Genomic DNA, 20,967 nt, shown 5'->3' with positions numbered 1-20,967 from the left:
CTATGTGGGATCCGAACCGGGGCCCTCTGGCATCCCAAGCGAGTTCTTAACCATCGCGCCACTCGGCCGGCCCTGAAAGTTCATTCTTTACAAATAAAGATGCATCTTGTGGATAAGAAATATATCTACACAGTGGTCCACAGAAAATACTTGATTAAATGAAGTGCATTATCTGGTTAGAGGCTCATGCCATTTCTTTGCGTTTGTAATTATGTGGAAGCATAAAGCTTTCGTTTTGACAAAGAATACACTTTTAAAAAAAATGAGAACAAATGTTCTTTTATTGATATGATTAAAAACATGTTAAGAGAATGGAAAATGTTAACATGCTATCATAACTTTTGAAGAGTGAAAGTAATGAATTTTAGAACTCTAAAAGAAACATTGATACTTTCTAGTAAATAAATTGCATGTATTTAATCTTTCTCTTCAAATTTTGAACTTACTTCATATTTGCTATATTTTAAAGAACCAAATTTCTAATTTATACTTCCTGTGCTTTCATGAAGTTTATTCCTAGGGAAATTAGGTGGGAGAAGATGGTTATCTACTAGAAAGACATAAAAATTGAAAGAGAAACTTTGGCTGTTTTGAAGATTATTAATACAATAAAATAACATTAACCTGCCAAAGTCAAATTATTTTTGTCACAATGAATAGTCTATGTTGAGGTTCTTTAAGGAAAAACTTTTAAAAATAAGGGCCTACCCAATGCAATGTATATATTTTTTTCTCGTAGTTTAAGGGGAATTTTATGTGAACATTTGCACAATGCTTTTTCATATATAATACAGAGAATATTAAAAATTATTGTCAATACACATGTTTATAATGCTTAATCGTTCTTTAGTATTAGTAAAACTGTTCATGAAGATTATTAAAACCGTAGTTTTGTTTCTTATTAAACACTATTCTCTGATTAGCTGAACAATCGCAGGCTCTACTATCTAAATATAGCCACTAGAGGAAGGGGATAGATTTCCTGTAACATTTATTAACTTATGCAGACTGTGCGAATTCTATTAGTCTAGACAGGGGAGCGGCACTGTTTCTCTTGTCTTCTTTATTAATTTTGACAGATTTCAAGTGCTTGCAATCCTGGTTTTCATGAATCCCTTACTCAGCAGGAGTTTAATTTTTGCCTACTTATTAGGTGTTAAAAAAATTCAATACTTCCTTAAATAGGAGGGCAGAAAAGATTAATTAATAATAGAAGCTTACACATTTTCTTTTTTTGGTTTCAGTGAAGAGAATATACCTTTGAAAATAGGTATATTTTCAAATTTTTATTAAAAAATAAAGTTATTTTTACTAGAAAAAAAAAATCAAAGCATCTATTGATATCATCCCGCTCGTAGTTATATAGTCATAAATCAAGGAGTGAGAGTGTCTTGGACAAAATAATCAAACCGTGCTATTTTGTGGAGATGGTTCGTTGTAGTCAGTCAGTTAAAATTGGCATGACTTCTTCATTACTCTTCAGTGTTATCTAATAAATTTCATAAGTATACAGATGTTTTCTCCTATTTTGCACAATTTTTTCTTTCTATTGGGAGAATATCTTTATGTAACAGTTCAGAGATTTCTTGAAAATGAAATATGTTTTAAAAATTTAAGTCTCTTTTGATACTGTTATTTCACTAAAAAACTTAGGTACTTTGGCGATAACAATGAGAAAAAGCAGACAAACAGCCGTCCATACTGAAAAATCTTCTTACATAACATTTGGTCACTTATTTCTTATTTTTTAAGTTTTAAAAAATATCCTCCAATTAATTAGTTTTACTTTGATAGTCATCAGGGGATCATTCTTAAGACTTGCATTACTCGATGTTATTGTAATAGTTGAGAGTTCACCCCACTTGGGTCCTCTGCTCTTAATTTTGCATGTAAAACACCATTGTCTTCATTTGTGTTCGGATAACAATGAAATATGCTATTACAATGAGCATATTGGCTTTTAAGCTATCAAATAAACATGTTAAGTGCCTCCTGTATTCTGGTCACTTTGATAGAAACTAAACGTTCTGTTGAAACTTATAAGAGAAGCAGTCTTTCTGAGTTCATTGAAATGGGATTTCTAAATATAATTACAGCATAGTGCACTGTACATTTTTATTTTGACAGTGAGTTCAAAATTTTCAGAAGATATAGTTTACATCAGTTAAAAACTATATTTCTATTAATGAGCTAATGCTGTTTCATAAAGATGAACATTATTATAGATTTGAAGTAAAAAAACCCCTCAAAATTCTAAAATGGGACTTCAGTCTTAGTTTGAGATAGTTGTTTACAATATATAATGAAGAATAAACAATATACTTGGAACTGAAATAAATAGAATAGCTACAAGTCAAAACTTTGTCTTTTGTCTCAAGTAATGGAAATTTCTTCCAAGGTGGAGACTAACGTGCAAAGGTAAAAATGAGGCAGAGGGATGATTTTGACATTGCAAAAATTCTATAAAAAAATCTAGCCGAGCCTCACATGGGTACTGAAAACCTATTAAAGATGGAGACTGGATACTCTTGGGGCTGCACTTGCTTATCGCAGTCGTGCCATTATCGTTCTCGTGTCATGCTCCCCATCTTTTCCTGATTTTTCTACTCTTAGGAAAGGCAACATGATTGACTCAACCCAGCATGACTGTCTCCTCGTGGGTGCGGTATTCCCACCTCTTCCCTTAATCTTGGGCTTGTGGGAGATGCAGAGGGAACTTGAAGGTCATGTCTTGTCTTGAGAGGCCCTTCTAAAACATAGGGGAATGGCATGTTAAGTGAGAATGGGAAGTTATATAGGGTAGGGACATTTATTAATAGGTTCATAGTAATAAAACTTACCAGTACAAGGCATATCACAGATATCAGTATATATTAACTTGTTGCTCTTCTCTTTGCCTCTGATTTTAAACGTAAGTAATCCATTATTTAGAACATGAAAATGAAGTAAAATATTCAATTAATGAATCCATTGTTTTGACCTGTGTCTGTTAAGTGTTGTGATAATGTTGCATAATCAAGAACCATGAAATCGCAAAGGCCTAGAGCAGCACATGTTTATTCTCATGCATCTGTGGGTGGGTTACGGTTGGACTCCTCCGTAATCAGGAAGCTCTGATTCTGGTTACAGGTCTCTAAGTTAGCTGGGACTCCTGTACGCAATACCTGCCATCTTCCTTCCATTGCTAGGGGACCAGCAGGGACCTGTTGTCCTAGTGCTTGTGACAGAGGTACAAGAGAGCAAGTCCAAGTCTCTACTTGTGCTGGATTGCGAATATCCCATTGACCAAGGGGTTATTGTGGATGAGCCCGAAGTCAAGTGGCGGGGAGAGAAACCCCACCTTAGTGGGAGGGACGCTGCGGTTGCTTATAGGGAAGGGTGAAGAATTGGGGGCAAGGATTCAATGTACCACAGCTTGGATCCTTAATGTAAATCAAGCTACTTTTCTATTTTTCAGCAGTCTTCATAGAAGACGTCTATATTTTATAAAATGCTATGTCTATTAGGCAAAACAAAAGTAAAGAAAAAACTTTTAGAATATTTTTGTTTATTTGATGCTGCATTTTTCTCTTGATATGTGTCCACCACACTCAGACTAACATCTATTGAGAAGTGCACTGTAGGATGCTTTTGTAGGGTGTTTGTTTTGAAGAGTAGTGTAAACATTTCCATAAGTTTCACATGCAACCACACATATTTTAACTTGATCTTCTATTCTGCATTGACTTTTGGGCGTCCTTAAGAATCTGTTAAAATGCAGAAATTACACAGTATTGATTTCAAGAAAGGTTGAAGTGGTTACACATGATTGCCTTTGCCTTAAAAGAAATCCTTATTTGGTTCTAATTTGAACAATATTGAAAGCACAACAAAACTAGCTTTTTATTATGTCACCACACATTTAGCGAGTTATGGAAAGCGTTTTGTTTCAAGAATGGAGTTAACTATGTCTTGTCCGCACTTGAAGCCATTCTTGTCATTTCTGGCGACTCTCCAAGCTTGCCTGTTCCCTATGCATATTTCTTTGCTGGTATGAAATACACTGAAATCCTAAGAACATTTTCTGCTCACTGCTGGGAGGGTTTTCTTGGTGAGAGATGAATGTAATAGCTTTTGTTTGAGCGACAGAATCGGTCACAATTACATACATGTAGTTTATATGAGAAATATGTTCTGTTTTTAAAGCTCATTATGTTTCTCTTTGCTTTAAAAAACAATCTAAATAGAAAACATGTATGCTTCAGAATACTTGGAATGAAAACAGTTCAAATTTGTGTGAGATAAATGCACAGATATCTAAATTTATACATTACATCATTTAAATTTAAGGTATAAAGTTTGAAATATCAGAATGTTTATTAGCCCAAAACTCCAGAAAGAGTGCTCTAATTTCCAAATTAAACATTGATTTCTCAAGTATTATCATTAGAGTATGTTCCTTTTACTAAAGTGTTTTCTATAAAACAATATAATATGCTAGTATTTCGTGTATATATAAGATATTTTAGTGCTCATCTTCTAAAAGATGCAATTTTCTTTTTTTTCAATGTTTTGTTGTCGTTCTAAGGAAAACTATAGCTGAAGGCCTAGATTTACTTTCTGATGCACCCTGAACTTCTGTGGCGCTTGGACCTGCCGCAGACCTGTATTCTCTAGAATTCCCGGTTCACTCTCACATGCAGCGGTGGCTCCATCGGGCTCCCACAGGCCACACCGCGCCCCTGCCAGGCTTCCGTGGTATGGGATCCTAGGCCCTTTCTCCGAACTTTGATTTCTCCTATTTTCCTGAAGATTTCAAAGTTCAGGAATACCATCGAGATGAGACAGTTCACTATTGTTTGTTAACAGCTACTGCAGACTCCTTTGAATTCGGTCAGTTATACATCATAAATAAATAAATACCTGAAAGCACGGTTCACAGGGTCTGCTCAGACCCTGCATACCTACGGAGTCCAGACATCACGTTCTGACATTTAGGACTTTTACATGTAAAGTCTTCTTCGTGAAGGCCTTCTCATAACTAAAATATGAGTCACTTGTAAACCATAATAGATTTTGGCTCTGCAACTTGATGAAGTGTTCTGGATGTAGTGAAACATTTCACCCAGACTCATGGCAGCAGAATTCCCAGTGGTCACCCCAAATAGGGAAAGAAGTCAGAGCAAACCGAAGGAAGCATGCAGACCCTGGCACCGGCCTCCCGGGGCAGCGCGGCGCTTCCTGCCGTTGTGAAGAAATGGAAGCGCTTCGAGTGTAAACCCGTGAATGAGGATAGCACGAGTGAGCTGCTGACTTCCCTTTTTCCTAACGACTGAATTTAACTCGAAACTCGAAAATTTAAAAAGGCATCAGATGTGTGTTCTACCAAATGAAATTATGTGGTTAGTTCTTCTGCAAAAACACCTAATGTGGAATGTCCAACTTTCTGCTCAGTTTATATGGGCTTTGACATACATTTACTAAATAAAGACATTATTGGAAGCCTAAAAGCATGCAAAATGTGTCAATCCTATTGAAGTAAGTGAATTGTGTAGTATCTGGCTTCATTTGAAGAGAGGTCACGGGAAGCTGTTGCCAAACATTTTAAATATGAATTTGATTATTTACTTGAGCCACAGCTTTCATATTTCTATCCTGATGTCTCTGTATAATAACTGTTGCTCTTGATTCCCGAGTTTAATGTCAAGTCACAGAATGTTCCATTGCACTCACTGCCCAGATGCAGTGATTTTAGATTGTCCCTCAGCACCAAGCGTCTGCACTGCGGACGCACTGCCCTCCACAGACTACTGTCAGGCAGGAAAGGTGGAGTTTTCCTTTTCAAGGTCAAAGGAAGTGGCTGCTCAGGCATGATGGCTGGACTGATCTGGTGTGGATTTCAGTTTTTCATTTGCTTTCAATTTCATCTCCTCACTTGAGCCTCCCTCCAATACAGAAAATTGAGTGGTCAGTCTCAGCAATTTGTTTCACTCTGATGAAATAAAAGTTATTTGGAGTGTAAATTTAGACTTCTTTCCTCACTGAATCTTGGAAGCACCTACATAGTATAAACTAGGGTGTCATTTAGCAAAGCATTATTGGAGTGATATCATAATGACATATTAAGGGTAATGCCCATTTAACGAGCTCAGTCATTCTCTCAGGTTTGTTCATGACCTTCATGGTGGTTAGTGCAGCTGCCTCTGAAGTAGTGATGGGCATCGCTTAGCGTCTTATTGCAATATCCCAAGTGGGAGATTTTCTGAACAAAACATACATAAGATGTTTTCTGAAGTTCTTTCAATTTTAAGTCACCATTTTGAGTATGAGGTTATCAAATTATCAAATATGATTTCATATCATATTACATGACAACGTGATGAACACACATGAACTAGGCAGTCAATAGGATTGGAATGTTTCTAAATATCCTTATAATGTAGGGCAACTTTGATTAATACACTTCTTATTTACCAGTTACACCTATTTTATTATATTTGCTGCACATGTGACTAATAAAAATGTAAACATAACCTGGGTTTGCTTTTTTTCTACTTATTACCTACTTTTGTTTTGTTTTTATTTCCTATTGGTTCTTTTGCTACAAAGTGATTTTTTTTACAAGTTTTCTTATGGAAATTTTATTTACTTATTACTTTTTTAATAGAAAGATGTATTTGTTAGAAATATTCTTTTCTTTTTCTTTCTTTTTTTTTTTTTTTTACAAATCCAACCAAATTTGTTTTGCTTTGCAGCCTACCTTGGCAGATGAGTTCTCATCTACGTTTTATTGTATTTATTTTTTGTTGTTGAAGTATAATTGACTTAACAATCTTATATTAGTTTCAGTCAGGTATACAACATGGTAATTTGATATTTATGTATATATTATGAGTGATCATGTTACCTTCTGTCACTGTACAAAGCTATTGCACTATTATTGACTGTATTCTCTATGCTGTTTGTGACTTCCTAGTGACTTACTTTATATTATAACTGGAAGTTTGGACCTTTAATCCCTTCCGCCTCTTTTTTCCTGTGAGTCTGTTTCTGTTTTGTGTTGTTTGTTTTGATTTTAGACTCCACATATAAGTGAAATTATATAGTATTTGTCCTTTACTCTCTGACTTTGTTCACTTAGGACAACATCATCCAGGTCTATCCATGTTGTTGCAAATGGCAAGATTTCATTCTTTTTTTTTATAGCTAATATTTCATTGTATATAATGTATATATGATAGATATATAAGATATATCTATCAATGGATATTTAGATTGCATGTATATCTTGGCTGTTGTAAATAATGCTGCAGAGAACAGAGGGGTGCACATGCATGTCTTTTTGAATTCGTACTTTTGCTTTCTTTGGATAAATGCCTAGAGGTGGAATTGCTGGGTCATATAGTGGTTCTAATTTTAGTTCTTTTAAGGAACCTCCACAGTGTTTTTGATAGTGGCTGCACCAGTTTACCTTCCCACCTGTAGTGTATGCTCCAGATCCTCGCCAGCACTTGTTGTTGTTTATCTTTTTTATAATAATCATTCTGACAGGGGTGAGGGGGTATCTCATTGTGGTTTTGATTTGCCTTTCCATAATGATTAGTGATGTGAACATCTTTTCACGTGCCTGTCTTGTTGCCATTTAGAAAAGTATCTGTTCAGGTCCTCTGCCCATTTTTAAAATCAGATTGTTTGGCTTTGTTTGATATTTCATTGTATGATTCTTAAGTATTTGGATACTAACCCCTTATCAGATATATCATTTGCAAATATCATCACCCAGTCAGTAGGTTGCTTTTTTTCTTCCTTAATGCTATTCTTCACTGTACAAAAGCTCTTTAGTTTGATGTAGTCCCATTTGTTTATTTTTCCTTTTGTCGCCCTTGCCTAAGAAGACATATCTAACAAAAATGTAACTAAAATCAGTGTCAAAAAGACTTACTGCCTATTTTCTATTTACTGTTTTCTTCTAGGATTTGTTATGTTTTGGGCCTCACATTCTAGCCTTTAGTCTATTTTGAGTTTATTTTTGTATATGATGTAAGATGGGGTCTAGTTCCATTCTTTTGCATGTAGCTGTCCAGTTTTCCCAGCACCATTTATTGAAGAGACTGTCTTTTCCCCATTGTGTATTCTTGCCTCCTTTGTCATAGATTAAATGACCATATAAGCTTGGGTTTATTTCTGGGCTCTCTATTCTGTTCCATTGGTCTATGTGTTTGTTTATGTGCGAGCATTATTTTTGGTGCAATTCTTTGTCAAAATTTATGTTGTCTAGGTAATAGTATTGAGGAATTTAATTTGGGGGTATCATTCCCACAAAAGTAAAGAGACAATAACGTAAATAATTATGTTTGCCACTAAGTAAAAAAGCACCATTTGCCTTGATGCATCTTCTTTTACTATTTTATTTTGTGCACTTTATGTCTATCCCACCAACCCTTTAGATTTTAATCATTTCTGAAAATGAATATTCGTGATTGAATTGTTTAAGAGAAAGAAACCGGCTTTTTTAGACATTTTAAAAGCAATAAATTTTCAATGATATCTGCAGGGAATTTATCTACAGAAAGTTTCTTTACTTGTAACATACACCAACACCTTTCTGCTGAATAATTAGTCGTTTTCAGTGGCATTGATGAGACAAACCCTTGTAGCTTATTTTTTCTTAAAGGTGAAGGAACTTAAAAATGAACAAAAAGGTGGGCAAAATAGTATTTGTAGAGTAGACAAATATTCATTTCTTCAAAAATCAGATTCCTGTTGCCATCAAATACATTTTGTGTGAAAGGTCATTGTCTTCATGCAAAGATTAGAGACATGGCCCCCGCACTGGGCTTGAGTCCAGCTCTGGCCCTTTCCACAGGTCTCTGGAAAAATCAGCGGGCTAGAGTCAGGAGGCCGGCCATTGTTTTTCTCAGATAAGTCACTCGACATTCCGATGCCTTACTTTTGATTCTCTGTAAAATAAGGAAGATGGACTTGATGGTATTTAAGATTCATTCTAAAAATTTTAATACATCTACTTGTAAATAAATGGATTTATGAACTTTTGTTGAATTATAAATTCAGCACCTTTTCAAAAGGAAAAAAATAGATTGTTTTTCTTCCTTATGTATTAAGAACCATTTTGCATACATTGCAGGAAGGTTATGAACTAAAAAATATGTTGAGATATTTTTCATTCTGATTCACTAAGGGCCACTTTACTTAGCTTGCAGAGAGGTTATGGATTTAAGAATATGTTTTTAATTGGGTGTAGATAATGACCACAATGCAATTATCAGTTTATTAACTGGGGAATGCACTCATAATGGACTTTGCTATTTTTGTCAATTCCTTAGCTTGACTGTAATGTATTACTTTCATAATATCAATTTAAATCAATGAAATGCCATGTTTCATAGTTATAGATAAATATGTGTCATTATTTGATAATTGCTATTGCTTATTAATGATTGCTCAATGATTATATAGTTGTGTTCTGACTTACTCACTTAAAAAATTAAAAATAAATGCCCCAAATATGATATTATCCTTGATGCAGTGCAGTATAAAAGTATAGACTGCATATTCCAGAAAAAAAATTAAAGAGGAAAGCGTTATAATGATTTCATAGCAACTATTTACACAATAAGATTTGGCGTTTTTAAATACCCATTTAACTATTTAACCAGATGAATATTAAGGACTCTATTCCTTCAGAATAAAGAAATTTGGTGACAATATTTAAAGCCATATTTTTAATTTAACTTTTACTTTTATTAAACAATCATAAGACAGATCAATTTTTAATTGATTGGCCATTAGCCCCCTTAATCACAGCCTGTTTTTGTCTCTAAATATAACCATTCACTCACCAGGGTTTCATTTCCTAGGGATCAGGTGCCTCAGCCAAGAAAGACATTATTCTCGAGGTCCCTAAATGGTGAGGAAGGGGTGGGAGTGTACAATACCTGTGGCTCCACCATTAGCTGCAGCTCAGGTTTTTGTTATGAGTAAGTCAGCCACGAAGCTATATTGTAATTGTAGCAGGTGAAACCACATATGTCCCTAAAGAGCCAATTATTTAAGCACAAAGGTAAGCATTTAATAGGCAGACATAAAATATGCAAGTGCCTTATCTTCGTGGGGTAATGTTTCTTTCATCTTTGTGGGTCAATTTTCACCAACTTTCACAATCGATACCTTGAACATACCCCCTGGACTTAAATTATGGAAGCCGTTGGCAGTTTTTGTTTTGTTTTTATTTAAAATACAGCCACTTGTGAGAAGCTTCAGAGTTTACAGTGTGATTTTTTTTTGGCAACATGAATATTTAAATGCAATTATTTTACTTATTTTAATGTAAAGATAAATTTAAAACACTAAGGGGGCCATGCAAGCACTAAAAGCATAGCTGTGCAGTGGTTTTGGTTTGTCTTTAAAAGAATTGAATGCATTTTTCAACGTACTAGAGTTTTTCTTAAGTTTAGGAATGATACTGTAGACAATTTTTAAATTTCTGAATTTTTAAGTAAACCACTAATAGCTATTGTCAGTATAATTTATGGTGATCTACTTTGTAAAGAAAGAAAAGAATCTTTAAAAATTATTATCTTAATTTTTGTTTCCAGATACCTTATTTAAACTTTTAATGTTTGATTCCTGTGTTTTATATAATATTTCAAAACAAATCATGCCAAATATTAGTCTAAAGAGGGCATAGTCATGGAATAAGACTCTTCGGCTGGTGGCAGATCCAAGAGTTAGCCAAGCACTTAGTAGGACCTGGAGTTATCAGGGGGTGGTAACTGACAAGGGCAAGACGGAAGGCAGTTCCAAGAATTATCCATGGTGTGGGGGGCCAGCTTCGTGAAATCAGGATGTCCACAATGTGTTTTTCCAGAGATAACAGAAAATGTTTCTATTTGTACCTGTTTTTATTACCAAACTTCACATCATCCTGCAAAACATGGTGACCTATCTTATTCTCTTCTGTATTTTAGTGACCAGCATATGCCTGTTATGTGATAGGTTCTAAAATGTTGAATAAATAAATACCGGAATCAGTGATCACCTTATAAGCAAACAGGGTCCACAATCTTGGAATCCTTGGTAGGTGGAAACATGGCACAAGGGATCCTAAGTGATGGAATTGCAAGATAACATCTACCTGTGCCAATGAGTTCATATTTCCTCTCCTGCATAATTTATACTCCAGGCTATTGGGAGAACTTGGAGAAGCCATGCTGAAAGCCTTCTGGCCCTGTCTGAGGATGTGTGGAGTAGAGAAGAGCGACTGGACAATTAGGAGAAAATATCTAGATTAAAAAAGAAAATGGAATATAAAGTTCTTAACGTTTTGATTTGCAAGCTGACGTTGATTTAGGGGAAAAGGTTAGCCTCACTTATTAAATGGATAGCTAGGCCCTAGGGTATCCATAAATAAAAAATTTAACCTTTACATATGTCAGAATACAACAAAATGTTTTAGATCTGTGTTTGCAACTGGTTGATTATAGAGACATGCATGGGGGACAGGCTTGCACAGCAATACAGACACTGGGCTGACTTACTAGCTCTGTAGCACTGGGTAATTACTTAACTCTACCATTGGTAACTCAGTTCTCTAATGGGAGGATAATAGGACTTGTCTCACAGAGCTCTTTTGAGGATTTTCTGTGTATATATGTGTGTGTATGTGTCTGTCTCTGTGTGTACACACACATATAACCCAAAACAATGTCTGACACATGTGTGTTAGTTATTTTGTTATAACTGTTAAAATATAGAAGAGTTCGCTCAATTAAAGGTTTCCAATTAGAAACCTTTCTGGTACACCCAGCCTGTTGCTAGTGTGTGATACTGTTTCCTTTTGTATCTTTGATAACATATTTAATTGGTGCCAATCTGAATTGTCTTTACTCTCAATTTAATGGGCTTCTCTACACACCCATACACTCTCACATAAACTAACATAAACACACAACAGGCATATATGCACATTCTTTCACACATTTACGAAATATCTCTATTTTGCTCTCATGCGTGCGCACATACACACACACACACACACACACACACACAAGATTGGCATGTTGGTTTCCAATTAGGCCAAGTCAGAATTACAGATGAAAAACAATTCAGAATTTTTGAAAACTTCTTATAGGCCAAAAACTCAGAGTTGTATTATGAGGTATTCAGATCAGTTAGCTCTTATCCTTTATTTATTTTTCTACTGTATTTTAAAGAGTATGCACATATATATGAAAACTCACACATATATAGTGTGAAGATAATTAGTAATTTCTGAAGAACATTGATGATTAAATTTTTGGATGACTGTCAGATGAAATTTCAGTCATTGATTCTTAAATCCACAGCTTTCAGCCGTTTGAAATACATGTTATGTATATGTGTATGTATGTACAAAGCCCTTTTTATATGAAAGTTTAGTGTGAGTTCGAATGGACAAGGACTGAACAGTGCATTGAATTGCTCAGTTTGGGTCATCAGGCCTGAAATTCTGATTTGTTGAATCCCTTCACTCCAAGTCTCGCAGGAACTCCTAGGTCTGCCCTGAGAACTTGAAAACCAAGATCAACTTTCTGTCAAACACTTCCCTCTATGTTAAGCATTTTTATGACATCATCAAAGTCTAGTCTTCATAAAATGCTCTAAGACACTTACTATCCCAATTTTAAGATGACGAGAATGAGGCTAAGAGAAATGAAGTGCTCACATTTGCCCAGCTAATAAGTCTCAGAGCCAGAATCTACACTCCTGTCCACCTAATTCAAAACCCCTGCTGCTTACTGCCCTTCAAGGAAGCTGGACACATTCCTTCTGTGCTGCAGTTGTAGCGACTGTGGACCTTTCCTAAAAGGAGCTAGTGTCAAAAAGTGATGCTAGCCAGCCAGAAGTGGCCCGTTTCTAGCTGCCCAGACCCCTGTCGTAACCATTCCCTAGGCTAATTGGAGCCATTTGCTTTGATCAAAACCTAAGAGGAGGAACTAAAGGTATAATAATTATTTAGTACTTAATTTTGCATACTGTTCTCTGTTTTTTTTGTTTGTCCTTTTTATCAATTGCTCATCCATTTATTTGTCTAGCTCGCCTATATTTCCCTCTCCTTCCTTGTCAGGGAATAATGACATTTGTACCTATTACTTCTTTTACCACTCCCCCGCCCCCTCCATCCTTCCTAGAAAAGAAGAAACGAGAATTATTTTACTTTCTTGTCTCTCCACATTATTTATCCCCATTACTCTTGGGTCTGATGGAGTTTTTATAATATAACTATAAAAGATGACATTTCATCCTATGAGAAAAATGTCTTGCTTAGAACCTAGCTACGTGAATGGATGGATTTTTCTCCATGACTTAATTTTGTGACCCAATTGGGGAAACTTTCAGTTTTATTAGCAGCTGTCTTCTCTTTTCTTATCCAATATTCAGCTTTTAGCACCTAGCTCATGGCTTAAAGTTATTATTTAGACTTCACAAATCCTTCCAAACACTTTTTCTTAGGTACGGAAACAAATAACACTGCCTGTGATTTTTCAAACAAAGCTGTAATATTTGCAATCCATATAAACACTGCATCTGTAAAGAATGCTTGTTTAGCTTCAGTCACATTAAAAAGTGCTGATAGGAGTGGAAATACAAAAGAAGATGTGTGTGTGCTTTTTTCCCCACAGGTTGAGAGTTGACTCTAAAAGGGAAAATGCTGAGTGTTCCTTAAAACACAATGTGAACTTCTTTATTTCTCTCAGACATGAGTTGCCAAAATGTAAACATTTCAAGAAGAAATTTTACACCACCTCATCTGTATGTCAAATGACATTTAATGGTTGAACAAAAGATGGTCCAAAATCCAGGCAGCTCTTGACTGCTGCACAAATCTGGGAATTAAAATGACAGTTGATCAGGGGACCTTTTCTAGCATAAACTCCAAGGCAACCATTTCAAGTCAGTTACTATCAACAAGTCAAACGTTTTTTACTTGGATTTATATTTTCCTAGGAAGACCTCACAACTTTCTCGAGGGCATTTGCTGTTGTTTGGATGTTACATATAAAGGTGCTGATTCTTTTTGGAGCCTAGTTGAGTGGACTGTTGCTCTTCATTTGAATTGGTATCTTGCAGACACGTAGGGCATTCACCCGGTGTTTCTTTCCCTCCACATAGGTAGAAATAACACTTCAGGATATCAATGACAATCCACCTGTATTTCCAACGGACATGCTGGATTTGACCGTAGAGGAGAACATTGGAGACGGCTCTAAAATTATGCAACTGACAGCCATGGATGCGGATGAGGTAAATCAGAGCCTGTCTCTAAATTTTCGAAACCTATTATTCCAGTGATCTATCAAATTTCTAGTATATGTTGACAATTTTATTACCTGATAAGGTTAAGCAGTGTGTGCTGTTCTCCAAAGAACATGAATTGTTGAGATGTGTTGTCAGGATGCTAATACAGAGACCATCGAGAGGTAAGTTTCCTTTAATCAGCAATTCACAACTCAGTTACTAGCTGCATTTTAGGTTGCTTAGCCAAATTATTTTAATTCTCAATAAAAAAAATCCCTATTTTTATGCTTTTATTATTCCAATATGCTGCCTTGATAGCAGCTAAGGATTGATTTTTATTGGTGATTTTAAAAACCAAATCATTTAAAATTTAAAAACATTAAGGCTGTCTTACAATTTTTCATTTAATTTGAATATATGTATAAAACAAAATATATAGTTCAATAATAACCTTACATATTTTAAGGAAATTATCTAGGCAAGCTAAGAAATATTTTAAAATTCATTAATAAACAGAAAAGTTTTGCCTATTGGTGAATGTGAAATTTGAGAGCAGCTTAGGTTACTATCTTTTATATTTATATTTTAAGTTTAGCCATGTGATCATCATGCTCCAAATGCCATGGCAAATTATATAATTAGTAATTTATATTTTTCCTGTGGAAGGGGAAATCGCTTGTTTTCTCCTTCTTGCTAGGCAAAGGGATTAGTTAATGTTCTGGAGTTTTGGAAAGAGGAATAACCTTCCCAGACACCAATATCCCCTTTCTACCTACACTATGCCCAGGATAGATCAGAGAATTCTCTTACCTTTGGTTGAATTCCAGAAGTGTTTGAAAACCTGATTTTTGATCGATGAGTAAGATCTTCATAATTTTATTTCTTTAACCTTAAAAAAGGTAAATAACTCAATAAAGACTAATTTTAACAGCCAATACAGAAATGTAATGACTTAGTCACTGATAAATTTTGCCAAAATCTAACTTAGGAAAAGGAAACAAAATAAAACATAGACATTTAAATATTAAAAAAGGTTTGGTGTGTTACATTTAGTACCTTCTATTCAGTTTTATATAGTTTTCTGAAAAGTGTATTCCCAATTCCAGCTACCATTTAGAGTTATATTACTGAATATTCTATTATTATTGATAGATATGAGATGATATCAGCAATAATTTAGTAAATACTGCATTTTTTGAAGCTCATCATGGATAATATCTATAATATAAAATATATAATATGTATAATATCTATAATATAAAACTTAATTCATAAAATTTCATTAACTCATTTAGCAAAATAGCATTAAAAAAGCTTATGTAAATGCTGTAAGACAATTCATATCAAATTATTGTAATTGTAATGAATGTTTCATTGGCCATACTCTGTAGGAATAGAACAAATGAACTTCATTTATAGCCAGTGGTTTATTCAAAGAGTGAGGCAATAACCATGTTAATTATAATATGTACATGTCTGATAGGATATACTACTCTATTAAGAATTGATTATTTGAGAGAGATGCCAACATTTAACCCTTTTAATACTGTCATCATGCTGTATTGTTAAAATTTTATTCCCTCCCTTTTTGTTTTTCTTTTCAAGATATGACAAGGGTTACACAAATGTACTACTGCTTAGTTGTTTATTTTGTCCATCTGACGTGTGTGTGTGTGTGTGTGTGTGTGTGTGTGTGTGTGTGTGTGTGTAGCACTTGCATTGCCTTCAAGTTCTTCTTTTGAGATATGTTTACATTTACAATGAGATTTACGGAAATCTGGGAAGGTTCTTAAGCCTCTACATCCACATGGTTTTAGTGCATCTTGTTTTATTTCTGTTGAACTTCATTTTATAAGTTTTTTTAAAAAAATGTACATAACTATGTAAGTAGACATTCTAGTTTTAAAAAATGCTGACTGTAAAGTATCTAGGATATGCCAGAAGTGCGTTTGGGTGAGACGGGCAGACAGATCTAAGGCCATAAAGCAGGAACCCACCGGGAAAATGGAGGGAGGATTGCTTGCAATTCGAGGGAGGTCGGGGTACCCACAATTTGTGCAGAGTGTGACTGTGCCTGAAGGCATGAGGATCGCCATGGACTTTGTCCTGGGAGCTGTGCCCGGAGGGGTGGAGGGGGCGCGGGGGAAGGCAGGAGAGGGGAAGGGAGGCATAGGTCTGCCTCCAACATAAAGAAAACGGGGCTTTTGGAAACTGCTTTGGGACTATACTTTTTTTAAAGATGAAGCTCATGAGTTCACTTTCCTTCTTGAATACATTTTCTCTTAATTTCTTTTAGTAGTATTTTAATGACTACTGATTATTTCATCTCCTGACTTGAGGAACCAACATTTATTTGTTCCCGTGCCAAACAGAATGGATATCTAGGCTTCCCATGGCTCTCAGAATTATTGGTGGTTTTTCTTTTTGTTGTTGTTGTTTTGTTTTTTGAGTGGCTTACAATAAATTAATATTAGTGCTTTTATATAAACCTTTTTTCTATTTTTTACTCTAGTCTCAGCTCCTTACCTCTTAGTTGAATTTGAAAATATATATACGTGTGTGTGTGTGTGTGTGTGTGTATGTATGTATATATATTTGAAATGTTTCTTTCTTACCAAATCATGGTTCTGTTTTTGTGTTTTTTTTTTCTTCACATAATTTGACTAGGACTCAGTATTGAAATTCAAGAGGTTTCTTTTACTTTGTGGTCAGTGTTAACCTAAAAATAAAAAGCCAAAGCAAAAGGCACTTTATTTGAGATAAAAAAAAAATTGCAATCCAGGGGCATAGGTTCAGGCAGACCCATATTGTGACCCAACTCTTGGGTGAGGGCAAGGAGTTTTTATGAGAAAAGGAAAGACTAGATTAATTGAATTTCTATTGGTGATAACAAGCTAGGTTACTCTTTAGCTACAAGTACTCATGGCTGGTTACTGATTCTAAAGAACATCGATAATGTCAGTCCTTGTGGTCAGGATGTCTGCTTTCCCATTAGCTCTAAAAGCAGTTGTTTGGAGTACAATGTTGGGTTGGCCAGTCTGAAGGTTATTTGCCCAATTCAAACATTCAAAGGTTCAAGGAGAGGGAAAATGGAGGTTAATAATAAAAGATGCATGAAAAAAAAAATGTTCAAGGAGAAAGACCTTCAAGGCAGTTCCACTGGGATGGTGGCTCCGACTCCATTTTGAAATGGCTCCATTTATATCATTTTTCACATCAGCATTAATTGGTCACATAAGTATCCAGTCAGTTAGTTTTGAGAAATTAATAGAATTCTTTAAAACACTAAGATTATGTAGGTTATCAACAAATTATGCATATGTCTTGATATATTCTTCACTATTTATAAACTTTTCCTTAATAATTAAGTCAAATATAAAAGCATGAGTATGTTAAAGAAACTCTAGTAGGGCACTGGAGAATAATGCCTGGGTAAAGGAACCAGTTTTAGAAAGTAACATGCACATGCTAAACTTAATGTAAATGTCATCTGGAACACGTGTTGGGCTGAGATACACATCTTTCAGAAGCACGTGACCGTGTCAGTCTCTTGTTTCCTTTTGTAAACAGAATTATTATGCTTGTAATGGTCCCGGATACTCATGCTTTGTTTCATGGTACTATACTTGTTTTTGAAAATACTACTTAAGGTTGTAAAATGCATTTGCAATTTATAGCTATTTACTTTTAGAATTCCTTCACATGCTTTTGTCTCTGTGGTTCCTCCAGAGAGTAAAATATTTTTAAACAGCGTTATTTCCACTGTGCTGCAGCTGAAATACAATATTTGTTTCCTGATACTGCATATTTTGGATATTAAATAAGTATACTTTTCAAAAGCCCTAATTAAATCATAACTCTTGGCCAGATATTTTTATATATTCACTAGAACTATTAATTCAACCACATCAGCTGATATTGAATATGAAAAATATTGTTTTATCAATGTAGTTTGATACCTTTGCTGCTTTCTGTTCAGAAGAATTATCTTAAGTTTAGGAGTATTATTACAAGTCATTTTATAGACAGGACATTTCTAAATTTCAAACTGTTTGTGTGTAATAGCTTTTAATATGTTTTGTTTCTTTGCTTTCCCTAATTTCCAAATACTTACCATTTTAAGAATTGAATGTAGCCGTTTTCATTCCTGGACTGTTTACAAAAATAATCTAATTCCTTGTGAAATAGAACAAATAATACAGAATGTGGTCAGATTAGAAGTCTAAAATTCTTATTGAATGTTTTTATTAGACTGTACAATTACAGTAAATATGTTGGCTACTCCATGTACACCTGAATACACAAGATAAATGTGGGCAGTATGTTAAACTCAGCTGTTTCATTACTAAATTAAAATGTGCTTTCAGGCATTCACTTTATGAAATGCTAAGATTGGCTTGGGAATGCAGTATGAAAATATAGCAAACGCCACTAAACATAAATTTTGAAAGATGATTTTACCTTTGTTAAGAAATCATTGACTTCTATATTTGACTGTGAAAGATAAAGTATTAATCTCTGATGGAAAGATGTATGGAAACTGTGAGTGCTGTAATCTCCCATTACATCAGCCTTATGTTCCCACACACCCTAAATTCATGTTCTTCCTAATGTCCTTCTTGTGAGTTCTTAGCCTGGATATTTTAATAAGTAGGTTAACAATGGTAAAATATATATTGTTTTATGTGAATATATTTAAATAAAAAAGTAATTTTTGAAGACAATTCCAACATTACTTATACCTCAGTGTCAAGATGCAATAATTACATATAATAGAAAATCAGGAAATACATTTTCCCTAGGATGTGTAGCAACTCTAATCATAGTTTGATTTAAATTATTCATTTGCAGACATCTCACTCAGCAAATACACTTAACCAATTATATTTATTTTATAAGAAAATATTAAAGGTAGGAATAAAAATAGCAACTAACATCATCATATACTTACTGTTTCTCAAGGATTATTCTAGCTTCTTTCCATGTAGTAACTCATTAATCCTCATCACAGCCCATGTGGCAGGTGATATTATCATCTTGATAGTCCAGATACGGAAACATGGGCTCAAAGAGCCTAAGCAGTGTGGCCAGTGACACATATTAGTAAATTGTGGAGCATGGGTTCCACCCAGAAGCATGGCTCCAGATCATCAGCTTTCATCCAGTGTGGTGGAGAATATTTAACTCATTATTTCAATGATAACATATATAATTTAAAATATGTCAAACTGCTTATATTTTCAACAATATAAAGATAAGTTTATAATAGATTTTGAAATACTGTGGAGTTAGTGTGCTCCATCATCAAATCTAGATGGGTGCTTTAATTGTAACCTCCTTAATTTCTTTATTTTGCCTTTGTTGAAGCCTCCTCTTCCTCCACGTCTTCCCTTTAATCTCTGTGCCAGGCTACTCCTCTGGGTCGCCTCCTAGGTCTCTCCTCCTTCGTCCTCCCTCAACCCCTGCCTCTGCTCCTTCTCCAGCACTTAAAAATGTCAACATTTGGTCCTTATGCTGTTCCTTTATCCTTTTAAATTCTCAACAGATCTTGAGTCTTCTTTCCTTATGGCAGAATAGTATTCCATTGTGTATATATATACCATATCTTCTCTATCCAGTCATCTATGAAGGGACACTTTGGTTGTTTCCATGTCTTGGCCACCATGCATCTTGAGATTATTATGCTAAGCAAAATAAGACAGAAAAAGTTGAGAACCATGTGATTTCACTAACATGTGGGTATATAAAACTGAAAACAACAAAGGAACAAGACAAACAAATGAAGAAACAAAAACTCATAGAGGCAACATTTTAGTGGCTACAAGAGAGTAAGGGGGGAGGGGGTGGTAGATGAAGGTAAAGGGATCAAATATATGGTGATGGAAGGAGAACTGACTCTGGGTGGTGAACACACAATGTGATTTATAGATGATGTATTACAGAATTGTATACCTGAAACCTCTGTAACTTTACTAACAACTGTCACTCCAATAAACTTTAATTTAAAAAAAATCTTGTGGCTTCAACTGCCACCTACATATGTTGACCTTCAGATGTTTTTCTCAAATCTCTGACTGGCACATAATCATTTTCTATGAAACTGCCCTTCAGTCTCTTAACATACCCTACATAACATTTCACTGGATAGTTTCTGTGGCAAAGCATACCCTTTCCTGAAATGTCTTCAGCAAGTGTATTGTCCTGATTCCTAGGCACAGTAATTTGATATTACTTTTTTATTTTCTTTCGCTTGCACCTATCACATAAACTTGTTGAAAGAAGGATTGAGAATATATGGGAATGTTGAACAAATGAGAATATTGTTATTATTGTTATAGTCAATATAACAATATCAGATATTCCCAATTTGTCCTGTATGTTATGCTGGCGACGTAATGATTTAGAGTCTAATTTCTGGAACAGGGCATCCAGGTGTAAATTCCTATGTTTCATTCAGTCTCTTTATCATCACAATGGAGATAATCGTAGTACTGACGTAAGTGGCTGGCCTTTTCAGATTGTCACTTGGTGCCCATGAAGCAATGGGCTCAGAGCAGCGCTTTGCACTTAATAAACACTTAACAACTGTTCTCCCTTCCTGCACTTTCCATTCTTTGCACCAGCTTCCTGGTTCATACTTCAGAGTTTTTTAGGCCCATGGCTCACAGACCTGAGAGGACAGAAGAAATC

The 20,967-nt window shown here is 34.9% G+C and overlaps 1 protein-coding gene across 1 annotated transcript in view; it reads left to right on the top strand.

Annotated features, from left to right (window-relative positions):
* FAT4 (FAT atypical cadherin 4) overlaps positions 1-20,967 on the top strand; it is a 174,282-nt gene that overhangs the window by 71,607 nt on the left and 81,708 nt on the right. The window contains exon 2 of the mRNA XM_019628416.1: positions 14,152-14,283. Coding sequence (XP_019483961.1) covers positions 14,152-14,283 — 132 coding nt within the window. The remainder of the gene's footprint in view (positions 1-14,151; positions 14,284-20,967) is intronic.

This window comes from Hipposideros armiger, unplaced genomic scaffold (genome assembly GCF_001890085.2).
Source record: "Hipposideros armiger isolate ML-2016 unplaced genomic scaffold, ASM189008v1 scaffold_1, whole genome shotgun sequence".
Lineage (NCBI taxonomy): Eukaryota > Metazoa > Chordata > Mammalia > Chiroptera > Hipposideridae > Hipposideros > Hipposideros armiger.
Note: the sequence above shows the minus strand (reverse complement) of the source record. Positions and strands in the feature narration are given on the sequence as shown.